Below are 24,653 nucleotides of genomic sequence, written 5' to 3'. Positions count from 1 at the left end.
GCTACTCGTTGGCCAGCCCCAGCTCTGCCAGCCCTGATCTGTGAATTTCGTCTGCATTTGTTTAGGGCTGTCAGCATTGCAAACCCTTAAATAATTGTACACAGTGCGGTTTAAAATGGATAATCCCAAATGACTCATTTTATAAATGTGTGAATCGTATTTATAAATTTTGAGAATTGGTTTGTAGCTATGTATATAACTATTTCTGTACCATTTTACCACTTCTTGTGAATGCTTGATACTCATACATTTCACAGCAATACCTTCATTTTATTTTATAGGAAAGTCGCTAAACAATTAAGAAAAATTTGTATTTATAAAATAATACAATCTTCTAGCATGCACCAATATTACCATTTTTCTTTCTTTAAAACGCATAATCAAGGCATGTTACCTGAAATAAAATCTGTGTTGAATTGTCTGTTTCTTCACACAACAGTTGGCAATGGTCAAAGAGCCATAAACGAAAAGTGTTGACCTTAACAGTATCGATTTACGGCAGGAGAATTTAGTGAATTTCTACATTCTTGTTAAATTAATGTCAGTTTTGATTCTCACAGAGATGTAGTTCACAATGTTGTAGAACCAAGTGAATCAGGAATAGAAGAAAAGTGTTTTATATCCATTTACGGTAAGTCACGGAATTACGGTACTGTGATTTTTATGTACTTAAGTAGGTATTGGGAAGTTCAAATTGAAATTATTTTGTGGTTAGACTTAATAGGCCTACCCTATTTAAAGGAGAAAAGTGTGAATATTGTGGAATTATTGTTTAGTAATAAATATGCCGTGTATGACATTAATTGCAGTTACATTTCGATCTTTTACTTCAGGTGATACAGCTACTGAGCCTCTATTATGGATTCGCTAGAAGAACAGTTGTTTGCTGCAGTTACAAGAGGAGATACAAACTGTGTAAATTGTCTTTTAGCACAAGGTGAGTTGTTGCTATGACTTATTTAGTAATTCTTTGTCGACTTGTTAAGCATGATGGTTACATCTGATAACGTCGCAGTTCTGTTAAATGAACAGCTGGTTTGTGTGATATGAAGCATGGAATACATTACTTACTAAAGTGGCTCTCTAATGGAGCCTTTACACTGGCAGTAATAATGGTTCAATAATACTGACAGCACGCATCAATATTTTAGCGACTCTACACAATCAATTACTTACTGTCAGTATTAATGCACTTTTTGTTAAGTATAGATGCACAAGTATAATGAATCCTGATGTAAGGAAGACATGTTTAGCTATAATATTAGTACTAGCCACAAAATTTAAAGTTATTATTATTAAGTGCATAATTCTGTACAGAGGGAAAAAGAGCTTTGGGGAGGCCGAGACGTAGATGGGAGGATAATATTAAAATGGATTTGAGAGAGTTGGGATATGATTGTAGAGACTGGATTAATCTGTGGGCTTATGAAAAAAAAATGGTTTATTTAACGACGCTCGCAACTGCAGAGGTTATATCAGCATCGCTGGTATGCCGGAATTTTTGTCCCGCAGGAATTCTTTTACATGCCAGCAAATCTACTGACATGAGCCTGTCGCATTTAAACACACTTAAATGCCATCGACCTCGGCCGGGATCGAACCCGAAACCTCGAGCATAGAAGGCCAGCACTATACCAACTGTGCTACAGAGGGCTATGTGGGCTTATGTGAGGGTGGCAATGAACCTCCGGGTTCCTTAAAAGCCAAAAGTAATATTACTGTATGAAATAGTGTATCAGCCATCAGAAAACCTGATATGATTTTCAGGGCAGTGAATTCTTTCTTTAGTTCATTTAATACCTTTTTTAAGCAATCCAATACACAACAAAAATTGTCATGAGATATGTAATCACTGACAACCACAAAGCAGCAAGTGTAGCTGTCTTTTAACCAGGTACAGCCGGTGAACAAGCTAATCTGATCAGGCCTCCCATGAGCGGCTCAGATGTTATCCTGGAATATAGTGCTGAATTTTGCCGCGTAATTTACATGTTTTGAAGTCTGATTAATGTAATATGTAGCTAGTTGGCGAAGTATGCAATGAAATGGGAAAGGAACTGGTCATCCTATCCCATTATCTCCTGGCTTAGTTGCCTCATGAGTGGTGCCGTGTTGGTAATACTTGTGAAGTTCAGACCTGTCTTGACGGACAACAACCACAATCTACTTGTATTACAGAATGATTTGCTCCGATGTTTTGCTTCCTAGCTTGAAAATCTTTGCATTATTTATTTATTTATTCTGGTGTAGTTAAGGCCATCAGGCCTTCTCTTCCACAACACCAGGAATACAAATACAATCTATACTAATAATAAATCTTTAGCCGAAATTTTTCTGGTAATTTTCGATTTTCCAAAAATAATTGGTCCTAACATATATAATTAACCGCCCTGAAACCGAAAATAGCTTTTTTGAAATTTTTGTTTGTATGTATGTCTGTCTGTCTGTCTGTCTGTATGTATGTTTGTTACCTTTTCACGCGACAATGGCTGAACCGATTTATATGAAAATTGGAATATAAATTAAGTTTGTTGTAACTTAGAATTTAGGCTATATGGCATTCAAAATATTTTATTTAAAAGGGGGGTTATAAGGGGACTTGAATTAAATAAATCGAAATATCTCCCTTATTATTAATTTTCATGAAAAATATTACATAACAAAAGTTTCTTTAAAAATAATTTTCGATAAGTTTTATTCTATGAAAAATTTTGATAGGACCGATATTTAATGAGATAAATGAGTTTCAAAATTACAATAACAACGCCATCTAAGGCGGTGTAATGAAATAAAAAACAAATGACTTCGTCTATAAGGGGCCTTTGACAACAACAATCGAAAGCTATGAAACATAGCCTACAGAGAATGTTTCTGTGTTTGTATGAAGTAATATCGAAAGCTAAATTAACCGATTTGTATAATTAATTATTAATTCACCATTGGAAAGTGTAGTTTCTCTAGATGGACATAATGCTATAATGTTATTACAGTAACTTCTGAGTGAATCGAGGGCAGGTAAGATTAAAATAGCTTCTTATGCACAGAAAACTTGATAGGCTATTCTGTACATTCGTTTCCTGTATTTCATAAAATAATTTTATGACCAAATGAGTGGTCTCTGGATCAAAATGATCGCATTTTAGTTTCTTTAATACAATTTAAATTAAGTAACATAATAAACTATTTATACTTCTATCAAACACGAATGTTCCCTGGATCAAACGTCCTATTTTAATTATGTAATTACTTTATATTTATTTCTAATGGGTGCAGCGGAGCGCACGGGTACGGCTAGTAATAGAAATAAACAGAGAAAAAAAATACACTATATACAAAGAAAAGCTACACAAGAAATAAAGAGAGAGAGAGAGAGAAAAAACACTATAAACAAAGTAAAGTCACACAAAAATATACACAGGTTGCAATCACACAAACTTTAAATGAGTGATTAAGTAGCATAATTAATTGTATCCTAACTAATTAACTAACATAAACAAGAAACTTGCAATTTTAATCTAGATTAAAAAAGAAAAAGAAAAAAAACACAAATCAATACTTCTAGCAATACCTAAAAACATTAACTAAGACAAAATTTTCCAATTTAATTTTAAATTGTGATAAAGTCCGGCAGTCCCTGACGTCATTAGGTAACGAATTCCAGAGGCAAGGTATTTCTACAGTATAGGAAGATGAGTATAAAGACGTTCTATGATGAGGGATAGAAAGAAGTGCTTGATATCGGTTCCGAAGAGTTGTAAGAAATTGAAAGCGTGATAACAGATAATTCGGAGTAGAAGTATGCATGATTCTAAACAGAAGAGATAGTGAATGTATTGTTCTTCGTTCCTTCAGACGCATCCATGAAAATAACTGGAGGGAAGGTGTTATATGGTCAAATTTACGAGTATTGCAGATGAATGGTGTGCACACATTATGAACACATTGTAGTCTCTCAGCTAAGAGTGAACTTACATTAGTTAGCAAGGAATCGCAATAATCAAAATGGGGCATTACAAGCGTCTGAATAAGATTTTTTTTAGACTAAGTGGTAGAAATTCTTTCATATGGAATAAGGAGTGAAGTTGAGAAAATATTTTTTTGCAAATGTGTGTTACTTGAGTGTTCCAATTTAGATTGCTATCCATAAAAATGCCAAGATTTTTAACTGTTTCACTGTATTTAACAATAATCCCATTCAATATTAAATGTGGTATAGTACTACTATCAAGAGTGCTTCGTAGACGATTATGTCCCATTACGATTGCTTGCGATTTCTCTGGATTTAACCTTAATCCATTGGACTTTCTTAAAGAAGTAGTGAATTTTAAACACAGACAACTGGGCCTGGAGTTCATTCACTGCATTCTCAACTGTCAAGAAGCTTAGGGCAGCCTTCTGTATCTTTCCATTGCTTCCATATTAATACCTCATCAAGAGTTGTGTTATCAGCTGGAAGAGCAGACTCATTGTTTTTATAGTTATTGCATACAGCAGTCAAACATTGCTCATTGCATTACAGCTTAGCCAATAATTCACTGCCACTTACAGCAAAATCAGTTTTCAGTTTGTTATGCAGAGACTCAGTGATTAAATTGAAGTTTATATGGTACGTACAAATACAAACACTATGTGGTATTTGAGAAGAAAGGAGTACTTCTCATAAAATTTTGATCATTTTATTTTAACATGTGGGTTCTGTTCTTGAAACACGGTGAAAGTTTCTTTCACTGGCATCACCATGTGTCTGTTTTGAACAAGTTTTCGTTTCCCCAATGGAAAAATCTTCTGCAAACTTCGTATCTCTTACTCGCAGTGCTTGGCAGTTGATTTGATATCATTACGGGTAAAAAAATGTGCCACTTTAAGAATATCATTTTGAGATAATCTGTGTATTTTCTTTTTTCTTTGAAACACAGCCTTAGTTGCTTCTGGGAAGTTATCACACATAATTTTTTTCACCACTGCTGATTTTTTCCTAAGACTGCCAAAAATTCAAGGGTGTTTCCAGAGACTGTTGGGTCTTCTAACTTCCCCTTCATTAAGTTCGTTAATATTTTTTTTCCTGGCTTCCTTTTTCTTGTCCTTCCTTTGTCTCGCATTGCAGTTTGAAGTTCTTTTGAAGTTCCTTCAGTTTTAATTTTTTTTGGGATCTTTTGATAGTTTTTGTTTTTCAACTTCTGCAGGCAGTTCCCATATTAATTCTGTGTTTAATTTCCTCTCGAATGTCATTTATATTTGCTATTGTTGCTCCAAGGTATTTAAATTTTTCAAAGGACAAATTTGCAATTTTTGTAATTCCTTTTCGTACTCTGTTCTGGTCACGATCAGATTACCAGGAAACAATTGGCATTCATACAGTCCTCTCTGTAGATTGAAAACTCAAAAAAGTTTCATATCCATTGTTCAAGAATTAAAACAGAAAATCAATATCCCGAATTTAAAAGAAAACTTACAAATTAAATCAAACCCTTTAACTCTATTAAATATAGAATATAATTTAAATTTAACAGAAGAAATACTGAAATCAGAAGTAAACACTGAAATACTGAAACAATTGTCTTTAGAGACAATTAATATTAGATACCTTCCACAAAACTGGCTTCATTTATACACCGACGGATCCTTGATCTCCAGAGAACAAGGTGCCGGTGCAGGTGTTACGTGCTGTCTATTCTCACTTTATAGATCTCTTGGATATGGAACAACAAGTTTTGATGGTGAAATCATTGCAATAAGTGAATGTCTCAGGAATCTTCTATGCCACATCAATAAATTTAGGAATGCAGTTATATTGTCAGACTCCAAAGCAGCTATTCTATCAATTGTCTCTAAACACACACCTTCATCTCAAACAGCAGAAATAACTAAAATGCTCTCTCAATTAATATCACTCAATAAAGGAATTGTATTCCAATGGATACCATCCCATTGTGGAATCCTGGGAAACGAGAATGCAGATGCTTTAGCAAAGAAGGGCAGCACTGCTACTTGAGACCTGTTACTAAATCTACGTATTACTCTGTGAAGAGATTTATTAAATCTACATACTTAGACTTCAACAAACAAAGTTTGATAACACAATTCCAAGGGAAAAAATTGAACTTTCTGCATCAAAATCCACAGTTAATTCCCGATTTACTACGAAAATCGTCTGTAGCTGCATTTAGATTGGCAACAGGCCATGATTGTTTGGCTAAACACCTGCATAGAATTGGAATATGTGTGTGTGTGTGTGTATCTAATGCTCTGGATTTAACAATGAAGTCATCATCCTTCTTGCTCCCCAATATTTTGATGGAAGGTCCACAAATGTTCTAAGAGTTTCACAATTAGCCAGGTGCTCCATCTCCATGTCCTCTTCTCTGGTGCACAGTAAGCATTAGAATTGGAATATATCAGTCCCCTAACTGCCCATTGTGCAACTCAAACCAAGAAATGGATTCGGAACACCTCAAAATCTGTGCTTCATTGGCTGGTCATGATAATATCTTTGAAAAATATTGGAGTGCAAGAGGTCAAACGCCTGGCATTAGAAAACAACAACAACTTTGCTTTTTCAGGATTTACTTCCAAATCTATCTTATTACTTGCTTCAAGTAAAATTCCCTTGTTTTCCATAATCGTTAGTGGATTCTTCCCTAACATATTCACTTAAATATATAGTTGTTGTTTAGTCAGCTGTCCAAAGATAGGTTTGAACCTCGTAAGTAACACCGATAAGGCATCACTCATGAGGCAACTAGGCCAGGAGATAATGGGGTAGGGTAACCAGTTCCTTTCCCCCTAAATGTATAGTATAGCAAAATATGTTATACAGTGTCATTGCCCACGTGTCACGCCCTGTATTCAAGCGAATGTAAGCAAGAGCCTCTTTTCTGGGTGGATCTGATGTGGTATGGGTTATGTTTGTTAGTATCTTTGTATTCAAGGAAATGTAAGCAAGAGCCTCTTTCCTGGGTGGATCTGATGTGGTGTGGGTTATGTTTGTTAGTGTCTTTGTATTCAAGCAAATGTAAGCAAGAGCCTCTTTCCTGGGTGGATCTGATGTGGTGTGGGCTATGTTTGTTAGTGTCTTTGTATTCAAGGAAATGTAAGCAAGAGCCTCTTTTCTGGGTGGATCTGATGTGGTGTGGGCTATGTTTGTTAGTGTCTTTGTATTCAAGGAAATGTAAGCAAGAGCCTCTTTCCTGGGTGGATCTGATGTGGTGTGGGCTATGTTTGTTAGTGTCTTTGTATTCAAGGAAATGTAAGCAAGAGCCTCTTTTCTGGGTGGATCTGATGTGGTGTGGGCTATGTTTGTTAGTGTCTTTGTATTCAAGCAAATGTAAGCAAGAGCCTCTTTCCTGGGTGGATCTGATGTGGTGTGGGCTATGTTTGTTAGTGTCTTTGTATTCAAGGAAATGTAAGCAAGAGCCTCTTTCCTGGGTGGATCTGATGTGATGTGGGCTATGTTTGTTAGTGTCTTTGTATTCAAGGAAATGTAAGCAAGAGCCTCTTTTCTGGGTGGATCTGATGTGGTGTGGGCTATGTTTGTTAGTGTCTTTCTTGTGTTCGGATTTCTAGTTTATTCTGGAAATCATTCTGTACTGATTGCTTGATGTAGAGAGCTGCTGAATGATATGATAAGGCTGTATGTGGTTGGTGTAGACCAGAGTTTCTCAAACTTTTTTGAAGTGGGGACCACTTTTTTAAGTCAGAACAGTTCCGCGGACCACCTTACTCTCGTTCCCTTCAAAAGCAAATTTATCATTTTTGTTGTTGTTTGTTGTTTTCTAATGCCAGACATTTGACAATAAAGTCATTTGACCTCTTGCACTCCGATATTTTTCAAAGATATTGTCATGGTTAGCCACTGAAGCACAGATTTTGAGATGTTCTGAATCCATTTCTTGATTTGTTGCACAATGGGCAGTTAGGGGACTGATATATTCCAATGCTATGCAGGTGTTTGGCCAAACAATCATGGCCTGTTGCCAATCTAAATGCAGCTACAGACGATTTTCGTGGTAAATCGGGAATTAACTGTGGATTTTGATGCAGAGAGTTCCATTTTTTCCCTTGAGATTGTGTTATCAAATTTTGTTTGTTGAAGTCTAAGTATGTAGATTTAATAAATCTTTTCACAGAGTAATATGTAGATTTAGTAACAGGTCTGTAAGTAGCAGTGCTGCCCTTCTTTGCTAAAGCATCCGCATTCTCGTTTCCCAGGATTCCACAATGGGATGATATCCATTGGAACACAATTCTTTTATTGAGTGTTATTAGTTGAGAGAACATTTTATTTATTTTTGCTATTTGAGATGAAGGTATGTGTCTAGAGACTATTGATAGAATAACTGCTTTGGAGTCTGACAATATAACTGCATTTTTAAATTTATTGATGTGGCAGAGAAGATTTCTGAGACTTTCACTTATTGCAGTGATTTCTCCATCAAAACTTGTTGTTCTATATCCAGGAGATCTATAAAGTGAGAAGAGACAGCACGTAACACCTGCACTTGCACCTTGTTCCCTGGAGATCAAGGATCCATCGGTATATAAATGAAGCCAGTTTTGTGGAGGGTACCTAATATTAATTGTCTCTAAAGACAATTGTTTCATTATTTCAGTGTTTACTTCTGATTTCAGTATTTCTTCTGTTAAATTTAGATTATACTCTATATTTAATAGAATTAAAGGGTTTGATTTAATTTGTAAGTTTTTCTTTTATATTCGGGATATTGATTTTCTGTTTTAATTCTTGAACCATGGATATGAAACTTTTTTTAGTTTTTAATCTACGGAGAGGACTGTATGAATGCTAATTGTTTCTTATTTATCATTTTTGTAGTACCATACCTATATTTTAATATCAATATGCTTATTAGAGTTTGGAAAATCTTTAACTTTTTAACTAAAAAGAAATAAATAAATGTTGGTACTCACACCACCTCATTCTAGTGCCGAGGTCATGGAAAGCATGCGGCTCTACCTCCATGCCCCCCAAGTGCATGTTACGGGGATACCTTTACCTTTTACCTTTTACTCATGAGATGGATGAGCCTGCTGATTCTTGCACAGTTTTTATATATTTGGATGTATGCTGGTAAGCCTAAATCGGAGATCGTCACATACATAGAGTCGATTTCGGTAGCCTACTTTTTTTTATTAGAGTTAGTGATGAAAACCCTTTCTCACACAGATACATAGAAGCAAACTGAATTATAATCTCTAAAGCACCATTGTACAGTTCACTGTATTCTCTTTTCACTTGTGATGTGATCCAGAAGTGAACCATACCTTCCACTTGTAATTTCATTTTAAGTCTAATCTCATTGGAGAGTTCAATTAACTGTTCTCTTTTGCTCAGTGAAAGTTTGTTAGTTTCAATATCACAATGAAAGTGATCACGAACCCATGAAAATACGACATATTTACTTGGAAAACAAGTTTCAAACTGTGACCTCAGAGTTGTATTATTGGTGTATGACGTACAGTACGTGACCATTTCAATGTGCAGACTGGGTGTCGGCAAAACTATTAAGAAAGTCATAAATACATGCAAAGGTTCGGTCCTCTGTTATGAATTTGAGTGGTCCCCGGCTGGGTTACAGGGGCAGTGTCAGATGTGCAGGGAAAAGATGGCGAGAAACACCACATTCATAGTGCTTTAAATTCCTCTTTTGTTGAGAGTAGAGTGGGAAGTCAGTAGAAGGATAGGGTAATAAATTTAATAAAACGTCAGTACTGAGAGAAAAAGTGAAAGGCGATTGCCATGTGTCATTTTCAAACTCTTGAGATTTTCAGCTATAGAGTGATATGCAATTCGTTTGAATTTGATTTTTTTCTTCTGCCTTTTTCGAAGGACCACAAGGGCAGATCTCGAGGACCACAGGTGGTCCACGGACCATAGTTTGAGAAACGCTGGTGTAGACTCTTTGAGCATATTCCAAATCTCACCGGTGAGCAATCCGATGGCATCACGGTGTTCCGAATTCCACCGATGACGTCATTGATGCTCCACCGGTGCCATCAACTTGCAGAGGTGGTGGCAGTCTCCATCAGCCGCCATCAGTGAATCTGATTGGTTCTTGTATGGGGCGGGAATTAGCAGACGAACGACATCGTGCACTGTTGTGTCATGGCGGTGTGTTCTGCTGTATTGTTTGTAATGAGCACAACGTAAAAACAATATGTTAATGGCTTGTGAGCGAACATGTCAACGGACCAGTTATTACTACCGGTTCAAGAAATAAATTGTTTATGCTATCTTTTCTTTGAACGAGATGGGAATATGGAAATTTCGCAAAATTTTGCTAGCGTTGCACAGACAACAACTTGTACAGTCGCCATGACAGCCATCTATCCTTCCAGCAGTTTTGTTCCTTATTTCGCTGAAACCGGACGTCATTGATGCCACCGGACCGGTGAGATTCGGAATACGCTGATTGCTTCTTGTTTTATCAGTTGATCAGCAGTTTTATGAAAAAATGAAATATGTAGTGTATATAATCTCAGGCTCTGTTTCAGGAGCCAACGTGAACATAGTGTGTTCTTCAGGAAGGACGCCTCTGGGAACTGCTGCAGAAATGGGGAGCATGGCCATCTTGCAGATCCTGCTGGATGCAAGCAGTGTGCCGGCTACCTTGCCTGAGAACTTCTACAAGCAGGAGCAGGTGAACCATCAGCTGAAGCACAAGAGCAAGAAGAACCGTCGTGACCACTCCCACACGGGCTCCGCAAAGAAGCATGCGGGGGCCTGCGGTCCGAGCAAGACGTTTAGCATTGCCGCCGCGTGCCAGGAGAGCATTAGTGAGGTGCGGAAACAGTGTCACTCGGCAGTGACGGAGGTGAGCAACCCGGTGAACCAGAAGCAGAATTTGGGTTATTTCATTGTAGTTCACAAAGATCAGAGTGCGCTCCACTCCCCTAACGAAGACGAAAATTTGAGGCGAACAGTGGACGAGAATTGGAACCAGGGTGAGGGCGAGTGTGCGAGCCGGCAGGGCAGTGACTCGGTGCTCAGTGACGATCGGACGCCAGACGGCATGGATGGGCTGGAGTGGGATGTGGAGGTGGAGGAGAAGGGCAAGAGCAGTGACGGGGACGAGGAGGAGGAAGACGACTCGTGGGCTTCTCTGTACCGCTGGTACGCTGACATTCTGGACCGCACCAGCTCTCTGCTACAGCTGCCACACCGGTGTGACGTGAACCACCAGGATGTGTACGGCAGGTGCGCTGTGCACTATGCAGCAGAGCAGGGACATCTGGATGCATTGCGACTGTTGACGGCAGCAGGTCAGTTCACAGTTCTAATAATTATTGTTCTCTGCAAGAATTCAAGTTGGTGTTCGTGTAATTGCAATAGGACTTCATTACACATTATTTTAGTATTTTGTATAGTTCAACAATGTGTGATTTTGTAGTCTTAGTATTATTTTAAACTAGTGGCTTGTGCAGCAGATGCTGCAAACTAAGTAAATTAGATGTTCAAGTAAAACTTTTTTCAGATTTATTTTCAACTAGCCGTACCCGTGCGCTCCGCTACACCTCTTAGAAATAAATATAAAGTAATTACATAATTAAAATAGGACGTTTGATCCAGGGAACATTCGTGTTTGATAGAAGGATAAATCGTTTAATATGTTACTTAATTTGAATTATATTTAAATAATTAAAATGCGGTCATTTTGGTCCAGGGAGCAATCATTTGGTGCAATGACAATTCCTTTAACATGTTTCTTAATTGTTATTACATGCAACCATAGTTTAATGAAGATTGACATATCATTTAGTTTTAATGTGTATACTTTATATTATATATTCATAGATTTCAAAAAGGCATATGACTCGGTTAAGAGGGAAGTATTATATGATATTCTTATTGAATTTGGTATTCCCAAGAAACTAGTTCGATTAATTAAAATGTGTCTCAGTGAAACATACAGCAGAGTCCGTATAGGTCAGTTTCTATCTGATCCTTTTCCAATTCACTGCGGGCTAAAGCAGGGAGATGCACTATCACCTTTACTTTTTAACTTCGCTTTAGAATATGCCATTAGGAAAGTTCAGGATAACAGGCAGGGTTTGGAATTGAACGGGCTACATCAGCTTCTTGTCTATGCAGATGACGTGAATATGTTAGGAGAAAATACACAAACGGTTAGGGAAAACACGGAAATTTTACTTGAAGCAAGTAAAGCGATCGGTTTGGAAGTAAATCCCGAAAAGACAAAGTATATGATTATGTCTCGTGACGGGAATATTGTACGAAATGGAAATATAAATATTGGAGATTTATCCTTCGAAGAGGTGGAAAAATTCAAATATCTTGGAGCAACAGTAACAAATGTAAATGACCAGGGAACGGATTTATATGGACTAAAAATATATGAAATATGTAAATATATATGTAGTTATTTTTACCAAAATATGGAATTAAATATGGATTTTTACCAAAATATGGAATTAAATATGGACTTAAAATTATAAAAAAATGACTATGTACGTTAAATATTGGTACATTTTAATCAAACTAAACAAAAAATATAATGGACGTACCTTATCTTCCAATGTAGTTTCAACAAAACACAATTTTTATTGTCTGTTACCATAACAATAGGTTACAAACATTTCTTTCAAGTGCTGAAAAGTGAATCTTCTTCTATTGTCTCTGAGGATAGATTTATACTGACTAAAAGAGCGTTCGACGTCACAAGAAGTAACTGGTACATAATTCAATTTCACAATGTCTGCTGGGGATAAGTCCAAGTTAATCTTCACTGTTGATTCACCACTCATCACAGCAACAACCTTTTGTAGTTCTTCATATCCAGGGTTTTTTGAAAGTACAGTGTCCACCTTAGCTCTTACTGCATCTGCAACTTTACCTCTACCACGATTCAGTTGTTCCACAGTACTATTTATAATTTCAAAACTTTCAGATAGTGAAAGGTGCCTATTTTGGAGACTTTTGAGCGTTTTTATGATGCATGAAAATGTATGCTGAATGTGAGCTAAGTCATTCTTATGTCACAGGTAACTGTTTTCGCAGTATCAATTGAGACTGCATCTTCAGAGTCCAATGCAAGGAGAACATTGTTAATAGAGTCTATATGTTCGGCATAATATTCAACTGCTTCTAGCCATGTACCCCATCTAGTTAAAATTGGCTTTGGTGGCAATGGAATTTCAGGGTACATTTCTTTCAACACGTTAACTCTACTGGGAGCTTTGAGAAATACTTTTTTCACTGATGAAATCAACAAATCTACTTTAGGGAAATTGTCTCTGACCACTTCTGCCACACAAGTAAAATGAGTCAATTTAGGATATACAACAGATAATGCTTGTCCAGCTTTGACCATATAAGGGGCAGCATCGCTAATAAAGAATAACACATTATCGTACATAATACCCTTTGGCCACAGGATACCCATAGCTTCGTTGAACAGTTTAACTATAGTTTTTTTATTGCACTTTTCTAGAACATCACAATGTAAAAGAATTCGTTCAGAATATTGTTCACTTAACAAACCGATAACTACATTACCAACAAGTCTACCTTCTTTGTCGGGAGTCTCATCAATGGAAACCCAAATTGAACTATCTTTAATTTCATCTCTTATCTTCTGTATTGTCTCATCGTAGATGGATGGAGCATACGTCTTCCTAAGTGTTGACTCATCCGGGATTGTATGTTGAGTATATTTTTCAAGGAATTCCCTGAAGACCTTATTCTTTAGTTTGTAGAGAGGAATATCAGCAGAGATGAGAGAACGGCACAGGTCGATGTTAAACTCAGATCTTACATTCGATGTTGTTGGTTTGTTAAAAACAATTGTCTCTGCTTGGAATTTAGTTGTTTGTTGGCCTGATGTTTACTAGTTGTAATGTGTTGTTGCACCAGGAACTTTTGTGTAGATGATACTGCACACTGACACAAATTACAAAATAATATTTTATTGTCAGTTGATAAACCATCTTCTTTAAATTCTGAAATGTAACTTGTTAGTTTTGATTTTAAATTGACTGAATGACGTACTTTTGGCATATTTACCGTCTTTATAGTATGATTTACAAAACTGAACCTATGTGTACTCTGACTGGCATTTAACTGTTGAGCTGCACAACTGAAGTCTGTTAAAAATTTTAAATTAAATTAATACAGTTTTGTAACTTACTTTCCCATTGTTGATAGGACTGCTAATTTTCAAATAACTCTGATGTTAAAGGGATTACTGAACATGTGTTTAAATCTCTATTGTTGAAATGTATTTTTAAAAGTTAATGGAATTTTGTTTTGTTTTATTGTTAAACCTAATATAATATGGACTGTTTTATATGAAATATGGAAAATATATGGAAATTAACGAAAATATGTACTAAACTCTAAAATATGGAAAAATATGGAAAATAAAAGTAGGATTTTTCAACCCTACACATTGTGAAACATAAAGATAATGCAAAATATAAATTATATTAGCTTTATAAGTAAATATGTATTTACATATAAATCCTTTCCCTGTAAATGACACTCGGGAGGAAATTAAACGCAGAATAAATATGGGAAATGCCTGTTATTATTCGGTTGAGAAGCTCTTATCATCCAGTCTGCTGTCCAAAAATCTGAAAGTTAGAATTTATAAAACAGTTATATTACCGGTTGTTCTATATGGCTGTGAAACTTGGACTCTCACTCTGAGAGAGGAACATAGGTTAAGGGTGTTTGAGAATAAGGTGCTTAGGAAAATATTTGGGGCTAAGCGGGATGAAGTTACAGGAGAATGGAGAAAGTTACACAACACAGAACTGCACGCATTGTATTCTTCACCTGACATAATTAGGAACTTGAAATCCAGACGTTTGAGATGGGCAGGGCATGTAGCACGTATGGGCGAATCCAGAAATGCATATAGAGTGTTAGTTGGGAGACCGGAGGGAAAAAGACCTTTAGGGAGGCCGAGACGTAGATGGGAGGATAATATTAAAATGGATTTGAGGGAGGTGGGGTATGATGATAGAGACTGGATTAATCTTGCACAGGATAGGGACCGCTGGCGGGCTTATGTGAGGGCGGCAATGAACCTTCGGGTTCCTTAAAAGCCATTTGTAAGTAAGTAATACTTTATATTACTTGCTATATGTTTCAGAAGTTACCGTAATAACATTGTAGAATTATGTCCATCTAGAGAAACTACACTTTCCAATGGTGAAATAATAATTAAAAATTAATTAGCTTCCGATATTACTTCATACAAACACAGAAACATTCTCTTGGGCTATGTTTAATAGCTTTCGATTGTTGTTGGAGGACGACTCGTGGGCGCCTTAGATGGCGTTGTTATTGTAACTCATTTATCTCATGAAATATCAGTCCTATCAACATTTTGTATAGAATAAAACTTATCGGAAATTATTTTTAAAGAAACTTTTGTAATGTAATATTTTTCATGAAAATCAATAATAAGCGAGATATTTCGATTTACTTAATTCAGTCCCCCTTATAACTCCCCTTTTAAATAAAGTATTTTGAATGTTATATAGCCTAAAATCTAAGTTACAACGAACTTAATTTATATGCCAATATTCATATAAATCGGTTCAGGCATTATCGCGTGAAAAGGTAACAAACATCCAGACAGACAGACAGAGAGACAGACAGACATACAAACAAAAATTTCAAAAAAGCGATTTTCGGTTTCAGGATGGTTAATTATACATGTTAACACCAATTATTTTTGGAAAATCGAAAATTACCAGAAAAATTTCGGCTACAGATTTATTATTAGTATAGATAAAGGATACCGGACATTTTGAAAGTTATTTTCCTCCATAATAATGAAACATACTCCCTCTGAATATTTTTTTTTATGCCAAATACTTTTTCTTGAACCTATCCACCTTCAGGTTTTGAGTTTCAATGCGAAAACGCAAGTAACAATGTCAGAATGATCAGTGGGTTTTTCATGTGGGACTAAATAATAGCTAATTCAGGTCATTGTGAATTGTATGCGAAAGATAAAAAAATGTCAGGTTTGCTATGCTTTCGAACAATAAACATAGCATCTTGGTATAGCTGCTGCATGTAGAGCTTCAAATGTAGAGGGTAAAATCATTTCATCCTGCTAAGAGATCTTGCTGAAATGATCGGGAGATTATAAAATTTTGTAGGTCTCTTATTTTATCAGTAAGTAATACCTTTTGGTTTTTCCTTAGGGATTGTAATTTTTGCGCTCTCTCGAGCCAATACTGAAGACAATGACACAGATCAATATCTACACTACACCGCCATTAATATATGAAAAAGACCCAACTCCACTTGATTAATAACTATAAAAATATTTCATTTTAATAACAATATTATTATCTTACGTAAGTTTTGTAGTTATATACTACAAAGCCGCCATTCAGTAAATTATAGAAATGAAGATCTAATCATATATTCTCTACATCTACTTATATAACCCCAAAAGTTTCACTTTCATATCATAAATATAGCGTTAATACGTATAATTATTGAAAAATAGTCGCATCATGGCATTAATTATAATAATATTTAATTTCTAATGGTAATAATGTCATCAAAACATCTCAAGTTTTGTAGATTTTAATATCCAATACACAGCTGTACTCACAAAATTACACACCGCAGAATCAGACCTGTAAATTATTTTAGTAAGTTTTGAAGTTTTTAATAACCAATTGAATTTGAGCTCTAAATATGTCAGTAATTCTGCAGGTCGTGGCCTTCGTGTACTAGCCTGTTGTTTATTGTAGGCTAGTGTGTGTTTTGTTTTATTCTGAAATGATGCAATTAGTTTTCAAAACTGACGAAAGATGGATTTTGGAAAATATGAGAATTATGTAGGAAAACTAACGCTTCACTGAAAGTTAGTATTTTTCTGAAAAATGTCGGGTTCTAAGCTTCAAAATGAGGGGTCATTTATTAAAATCCATTCAGTCGTTTTTCCCGTAATTTCCATTACCAGTTCAAATTACCCTATATATATATATAGATATTGAGGTAAATATAGTGCTGTGCTATCCTTCAACAAAACTAAGAAAATGTGTGTGTGTATGCGTGCGTGCATGTCCAATGCATAGATGTTTGGCAGTGAAGCCTAGTCTTCTCGCACTCCAATACTTTTGCACCAAGATATCTTCTTTTTGTACAGCTGCACATCTTTTGACACTGCATTTCTCAGCCTTTTTCAACTGGAGGACCAGTCAAATGCCTGAAATAATTCTATGGACCACTAAATTATATGGGCCTAATTTTTTACTTATGTGTATATTATTAACATTTGGGACATATTGTACCATTATGTATGTATTTATTTACACTGCAAGTGGGCAAGCACCCGGTGGCAGTGGTATACACAATATAAACAATACACAATAAAATGATAAACAATACACAATACAATTATATACACAATACAATAAGAATACACAATGCAATTTAACCCAATAATTACAATTAATAATAAAACATAAATAAAATACCTAATTTTACAATACAATCTACATATGTATAGGCCCTACATAAGTTTCAATAGTCTTTCACTTTACTCTCATTCACTCACTGTAGTGGCACTATGACACATTTCACTGACACTATAGAACACATTTCATTGATGCTATAAATTATCATTGATCGGAATTATTCACTGCGCTGTAAAACCATAACTTCACTGACTCACCTCGCTTCACTGATACAACAGTTCAAATAAGTCAAATAATTACACCCTTATGCATACTTATAAACAGAACTACATTTAAGCTAAACATTTCTAGTCTAAGGCCCTCTTACACACTATTTTTAAATAATTTACAATTCAAACCAAGGAAGTAACTCGTCAGGCTAAATAAATACATGTCACCTTAAACAATTAAGTGTCAAATGTCACCTTAATTTTAATTAGCACTTTATATACAACTTTTTAAGTTATTCTTGAATCTCCTTAAGAAAGGACAGCCCTCAAAGACCGCTGCAAGTAGGTCATTCCAATTATAACATAATAAATCTAAAAGCATGTTTTGAATTCCTATGGAAACACAGTTATGAAATTGGAAGTAAACTATTAATAAATAACATAATAACTCTAAAAGCATGTTTTGAATTCCTATGGAAACACAGTTATGAAATTGGAAGTGAACTATTAATAAATAACATAATAAATCTAAAAGCATGTTTTGAATTCCTATGGAAACACAGTTATGAAATTGGAAGTGAACTATTAATAAATAATATAATAAATCTAAAAGCATGTTTTGAATTCCTATGGAAACACAGTTATGAAATTGGAAGTGAACTTTTAAAAGTGAATTATATATTGAACAGACTCTTAATATTTATTAACCAAATATTAATTACTTTATATTTATTTCTAACGGGTGCAGCATAGCGCACGGGTACGGCTAGTATTGAATAAAGTTGTGCTGAGGACAGCGCCCTGAGGTAGACCTCGATATGTTTGTCTGTAACTAGAAAGTGAGTTATTGAATTTAGTGGCTATGACTCACTTTCTAGTGAGAAAATGTAATATTGTGTAATTATGTGTGGTTTAGAACAAGGAAAGTGAGTGGAAAGATTATAGACCTAACATATATTTTTATCTAATGAAAAAAGTACTATAATCATTTTCGTGTATGAGTACTCTTATATAATAAGGACCTGGTTATTATATTATTATTATTATTATTATTATTATTGTTATTATTCAGTAAGTTTAATATTTGTCCATCTATGTTACAAAAATAGGTTGCCCAGAGAAGAGTTAGTGGTAACAATGCTGTATGGACAGTTAGTTGTATGCTGAGTGGCTGATGTAAGGAAGCTTATGAAGACCAAACTGTTGTAGATTTGGGGCAGATAATGATCTGCTATTTTATTCATAACATTTACTAAACCAAAAAGGATATTTATGAATTTAGTGTTTCTGTGGTATGTTTTGCTGTTACATGTATCCTACTGATCAGAATATTGGTCACAGGATGTCGACTGGACATCGGAGACTCAGACAACCTCACCCCTCTCCATCTCGCTGCTGCCCGGGACCATTACAAGGTTGCCAGAATGCTGCTGGATGCCGGGGTTGAGGTGAATCGTAAGACGAGTGACAAGACTTCAGCACTGCACATCGCAGCTTCAAGGGGCTTCATTGACACAGTCAAAGTATTGCTAGATGGGGGTGCGAACATCGACTCTCTGGACGCATCAGACCGTACACCGTTGCTGCTGGCTGTGTCACGTAGCCATGCTGATGTTGTTGCTCTGCTGATCAAGCATGGGGCCAAGGTCAACATTGAGGAGATACATGGTGTGTTGGATTGACTGCAGTACACTGGTTCATACATTTTTTTTTTTTTATCCAATGCCACCAGGTTGTCTTTTCGACATTTCTGGTCTTCTCTCCTGGCCATGCCTTAGTTGTAACCCACTTCTGAGGTTGGGGCGCCTGGAAGGCGGAGTTACATTACCCCGATGATGTGATAGGATGATTATGATAATGTGGTGCCAGGAGAGATCTTAAATCTAAACATAACCTAAATTCCAGGCCATGGACGAACACAGGAATAATCCCCTTTAAGGAAAAATTCCTGTGCTCTAACCGGGAATCGAACCCGGGACCTCATGAACTATAGCTAGAAGATCTGACCACTAGACCATGAGGCTGGTCAGGTCTCCAGTATAAAAGTAACTAAAGAAATAAGAAATGATTAAATATTATGCGACCAAGCTAAAACATTTGAAGACGAAAGAAACAACAGTCACTTGCTCATTCACCTACTCAACCCATTCACTAACTAACCCAATTAATCGAAACAAACATCCATTTATTTTTTTTTTACAGGACTATAAAAGCCATCATATCCCACTGTCGCACCCTACACAACCTGACGAACCTGATATTAATTACCTACCCAGGGTAGACAAGTGATCAAAAGATAATTAATTTTGATAAAATAACAATACATGTATCCAAAATAATACATTTTAAAATTAACAATCAAAATAAAAAAATAAAAAAAATTTCTGTCAAATATCCAAAAATATTTTTGAATTCAGTGCAGTTTATACCAACACACTCATATACAATTCATTTACAAAAGAAATTATTCTTCCTTAACTCATATTTCATTCTATTACAAAAATAAAATCACCGCACAAATGCGAGCTCTATTCAGCATGTTAGATTTCTTATATCACCGACTTTTCACGTATCATGTCAGAGACTTCATACTGTATATACACTTGCAACAATTTCAAATTCACATTTGTTTCTTAAATTTTATCTACTATTTGAATAGGCTGTAACTATGCAATCTGCAATAAATTATAAACTCGCATCTTTAAAAGATTTGATTATTCTATACACGAAGAGAATTATTTGTTATCAAGGTTCATACGATATTTACTCTAATAAAAGACCTTGTACATAATGAAGAAGGGAAACTTGGGGTTAAATGAACAATATTACAAACAATTTGAGAATACTTGAGAGAGGCATTTTGTTAAGTAATGTATTAAAAAAACTGTAGGCCTAATTAAAATCTTACAATAATTTGCATTTATTTTAATTTAAAACAAAGTGACTACTCATTATCCTAATACAAAATTAAACAACCGCCGTGATGGGCTAGTGGCTAGAGTGCTGGACTTATAATCCTGTGGACCTGGGTTTGATCCCCAGTGTATCCCTCGTTTATAATCTGTGTTAGGCAAGCCTGTGGTGCAGGGATCTTCTCCAGTAGCTCTGGTTCCCCTTCAGCTTTCTATGGCCACCCTAAACAATGACTGTTTTCGTAAATTGGTCTACACTGTCTACATAGCTGGTTTCATATGCGTGAATGACGAACAGTCAAGTACCGCGATTAGTTAGAAAAGAAATAATAAACAGTGTAAGTAAAACAGATTAGCAAATAAAGTACACAAATGTATGTAGGTTAGACTATAATTCTGGTTACAAGGTTCCTGAAATACATTAACTAAAAACTAAAATAATTTGTCTCCTTTTTAATATAGCACTGGAGAACGTCCTGAGGGATTCACGTATTAATACTAGGGGAACTATTTTCTATAAGTCGATTCAGGTCCTGGCTTACGCTGACGACTTTGATATCATAGGGAGAAGTCAGGCAGCAATGAAAGAGGCCTTTATTAAGCTGGAAAAGGCAGCAAGAAAGATGCATTTACAAATTAATGAAGAGAAAACAAAGTATATGCCAGTCACGAGAGCTAATATAAATGGACCCCCTTACTTGGAAATAGGCTCTTTTAAATTTGAAACTGTCCATAGTTTTATCTATCTTGGCTCTGAAATTAAGAACAAAAATAATGTTAGTTCTGAAATAAAAAAACGAATATTATCTGTCAGTAGATGCTTTTATGGTCTTAGAAGACATATGAAATCAAAAATTATATTTAGGAATACAAAAATTATGATGTATAAAATTCTTGTAAGGTCTGTACTAGCTTACGCATCTGAGACTTGGCCATTGTCGAAGTCAGATGCGACATTATTATGTACATTTGAAAGAAGATTCTTAGGCAAATCTTTGGACCAGTTAAAGAAAAGGAACATGGAGAAGAAGATATAATTTCGAACTGTACAGATTGTATAATGAGCCGGACATTGTTAAATTCATAAAAATAAGAAGATTGGATTGGGCCGGGCATGTTGTGAGAATGCAAGATGATAGAGTTGCGAAGAGAGTTTTTAAATTTATTCCGATGGAAAGAAGGAAGGTTGGGAGACCGAGATTGAGATGGGAAGACTGTGTGATGGATGACATCAAGACTTTGAGTGTTAGAAATTGGAGAAGTTTGGCATTGGATAGGGAGGAATGGCGAAAACTTCTGAAGAAGGCCAGGGCCCATGAAGAGCTGTCGTGCTATTGATGATGATGATGAAAATAATTGCTTTTCTGCCTGTTTTAAAGAAACCTAGCCAATATCTATTCAACGAACAAAATTTAACGTAAATGCATAATAATAAATAATAAGAAAACAGAATAGAGTGGCACTTACATGGTAGAAGGAACAGTTGAGAAACGATCAGAGATTTCGGAGTCTATAATGTGACTAAGGTAGAAAGTGGAATAATGGTAGGGGAAGGGAAAGGAGGGGAAGTAGCAGGGGTAATGAGAAGAAAACTAGGAACTTTGCTCGCAAGTGAAACCAAAAGAAATAACTCAAAATAATAATAGTGCGAGTGTGGCATTTTGACACACATTGCTTTGTCTTTGATATATAAATACTGTCACCTTATATTTTAAGTTAACATTCAAATTCAAATTTATTTACAATTTACATTTGAAATGAATACATATGAATAGATACCAGAAATGAGCATATGCTCGTGCTCGGGTACAGTCAAGAGGAGTAGAGGTACAGTCCAGTAGTCTACATAAATTTTACAGGGATCAAATAATAATGCTGATGATAGAAATAATAGTAACAACAATAATAATAATAATATTAATAATAATAATAATAATAATAGTGATAAAAAAATATTTACAATAATAAAATAAATACTAAGACGGATAAAATAAAATATAAAACCACTAGCGAGAGTTAACACAACTTAAATAAGCATATAATAACCGGAAAAAAATGAACTCGAAAATCAACAGAAAAGTTCGTTGTATCGCAGACGACAGCAACCGCCGTATTGACATTGTGTTGTGCATTAATAGTAGTAGGGGTTAGCCGAAAGTCTACGTAACTGCCGTTCTCTTCTAATCTTCTCGTACAATCATGGGAAGTTAATGCTGAAAAAATAAAATGTCTACGAGTCAAACTGTTCATTATTACCAGGATAAATACAAATAATACTGAAATATATTAATCTAGTTTCAGTTATAGATCTCCCCTTTTGTGCAAGAGGTATCATATCAAAATATTTTATGAATGGTGGGGAAAATATAAATTTCAAGAACTCTCTAGTGACAGAGATAGTGACAAGTACAATCAAGTGTATCTGTGGCGATGCTAAGAACTCGTTTATTGGAGATATACACTGTTATTAATTAAGAAAATGATCTATTTATATTTATTACAATGTTTTATCTTATAGGTTACATGCATCATATAAATACAATAAAAATTAGTACCATATAATGCTAGTACCACTTAAAAAAAATAATACAATTTATCAAATATCATACAAACATTTTCACTTTATTTTTAAACGTAAGAATGTGTAAATTGCTAAGATCTGGATTATTTTTCAATACTGAATTGTATAGTCTTGGTCCATAATTCCTACTGTATGAAACTGATTGCAGGTTACACTCCACTTTGTGAGGCAGTCTGGCAGAAGGTGGTGCCACTTGTAGAACTCTTACTAGATGCTGGTGCCAAGATAACGCAGTCTCATTACCTCCTTCATTATGCCATAATGCATAGGCATATTGAAATGGCTGAGCTTCTTCTGAAAGCAGGTTCCATTGTAAACCTGCGTGATGATAATGGTGACTCACCGCTCATCATTGCTGCCAGAACAGGAATGTGCCAGCTTGCAGAATTACTGCTTAGAAATGGTACTTTTAATGTTTTTTTTCTTTCCTGCAATTCTTACAGATTTAGTAAAATGTAATCTTGTAGTGTAGGCTTTCACGGCCAGAGTCTATAGATCTAGATTCATTTTCCGAGCTGAGAGGCCGTGGTCTATTGGTTGGTTTTATACCAGACGTTTCGTCTGCAACTGCGGCAGACATCTTCAGTGGAGTGGTATCCGAGATCGCAAAACTCTCCTCGGCATACCTGAGGCAACTGATCCTGTGGCTGGTTGTGCGGGCGTATTTCTAGTGCAACTAGCGGGCCGAGGCCTGTTGTCGCTGCGGTCCGCGCCGCTTTGTTCGCTGCTCCCATTCTGGGTTCCGTCTGGGTATGGAAAATGAATGTAGATCTTTAGTAAAATGTACCTTTAAATGAGATATTCTTTCTCGTCGTACTATTTCTTATTATATATATATATATATATATATATATATATATATATATATATTTTTTTTTTTCTTGTACTTGGTTATTTAACAGTGCTGTATCAACCATTGGGGGGACAATTTTCCCAAAAATTTTATTTCTCAACTACAATGAATTTCCGTATCAAATTATTCCAATTTCTATCTCCCAATCCACTTTTCCCAATTTTTTTCCATATTCAAATTATTCCAATTTTTATCAATTTTCCCAAAACAATTACTCACATTGTTCTTAATATTCACAAATTCTGTGGAATCAATACAATGCAGTTCTACAAGGTTTGTCTAGAACTAACAATCTGTCGGAAGAATGGCACAACAGGATGTAAGTAGTTATAGGGCATCATCATCCCTGCTTGTATACCTTCCTCACCGAATTGCAGAAGGAGTAGTTAGGTACAGAGAGTATGATTCGTTGGATCGAACTTGGACAGAGAGTGAAGAAACTCCCTGACACCAGACGACAGAGAGTGGAAGCACGCATTTTTAGTGTAGTATCTAGGTATGCACAATATGTGCAGAATGACGTCCTCACATTCCTCAGAATACAATTTACATTTTTTAATGTCTGCTGAAATTATTAATAACATTTTAATAATGTTAACAAATGCGAGTCCACACCTGTGGAGTAACGGTCAGCGCATCTGGCTGCGAAACCAGGTGGCCCGGGTTCGAAT

At 35.6% G+C, this 24,653-nt stretch overlaps 1 protein-coding gene across 2 annotated transcripts in view; it reads left to right on the top strand.

Annotated features, from left to right (window-relative positions):
• The first annotated feature begins 85 nt into the window (after positions 1-85).
• LOC138708344 (ankyrin-3-like) overlaps positions 86-24,653 on the top strand; it is a 35,230-nt gene continuing 10,662 nt past the window's right edge. The window contains exons 1-6 of one of the 2 annotated variants that reach the window (XM_069838620.1): positions 86-179; positions 561-631; positions 834-937; positions 10,510-11,277; positions 18,978-19,304; positions 23,278-23,532. In XM_069838620.1, the coding sequence (XP_069694721.1) occupies positions 859-937; positions 10,510-11,277; positions 18,978-19,304; positions 23,278-23,532 (1,429 nt within the window). In that variant the 5' untranslated portion in view covers positions 86-179; positions 561-631; positions 834-858. Of the gene's footprint in view, positions 180-394; positions 632-833; positions 938-10,509; positions 11,278-18,977; positions 19,305-23,277; positions 23,533-24,653 lie in introns of those variants that run through there. The other variant, XM_069838619.1, reaches the window with a different exon arrangement.

This window comes from Periplaneta americana, chromosome 1 (genome assembly GCF_040183065.1).
Source record: "Periplaneta americana isolate PAMFEO1 chromosome 1, P.americana_PAMFEO1_priV1, whole genome shotgun sequence".
NCBI classification, from domain to species: Eukaryota; Metazoa; Arthropoda; class Insecta; order Blattodea; family Blattidae; genus Periplaneta; species Periplaneta americana.
The sequence above is the reverse complement of the archived record's forward strand: the minus strand, read 5'-3'. Positions and strand labels throughout refer to the sequence as shown.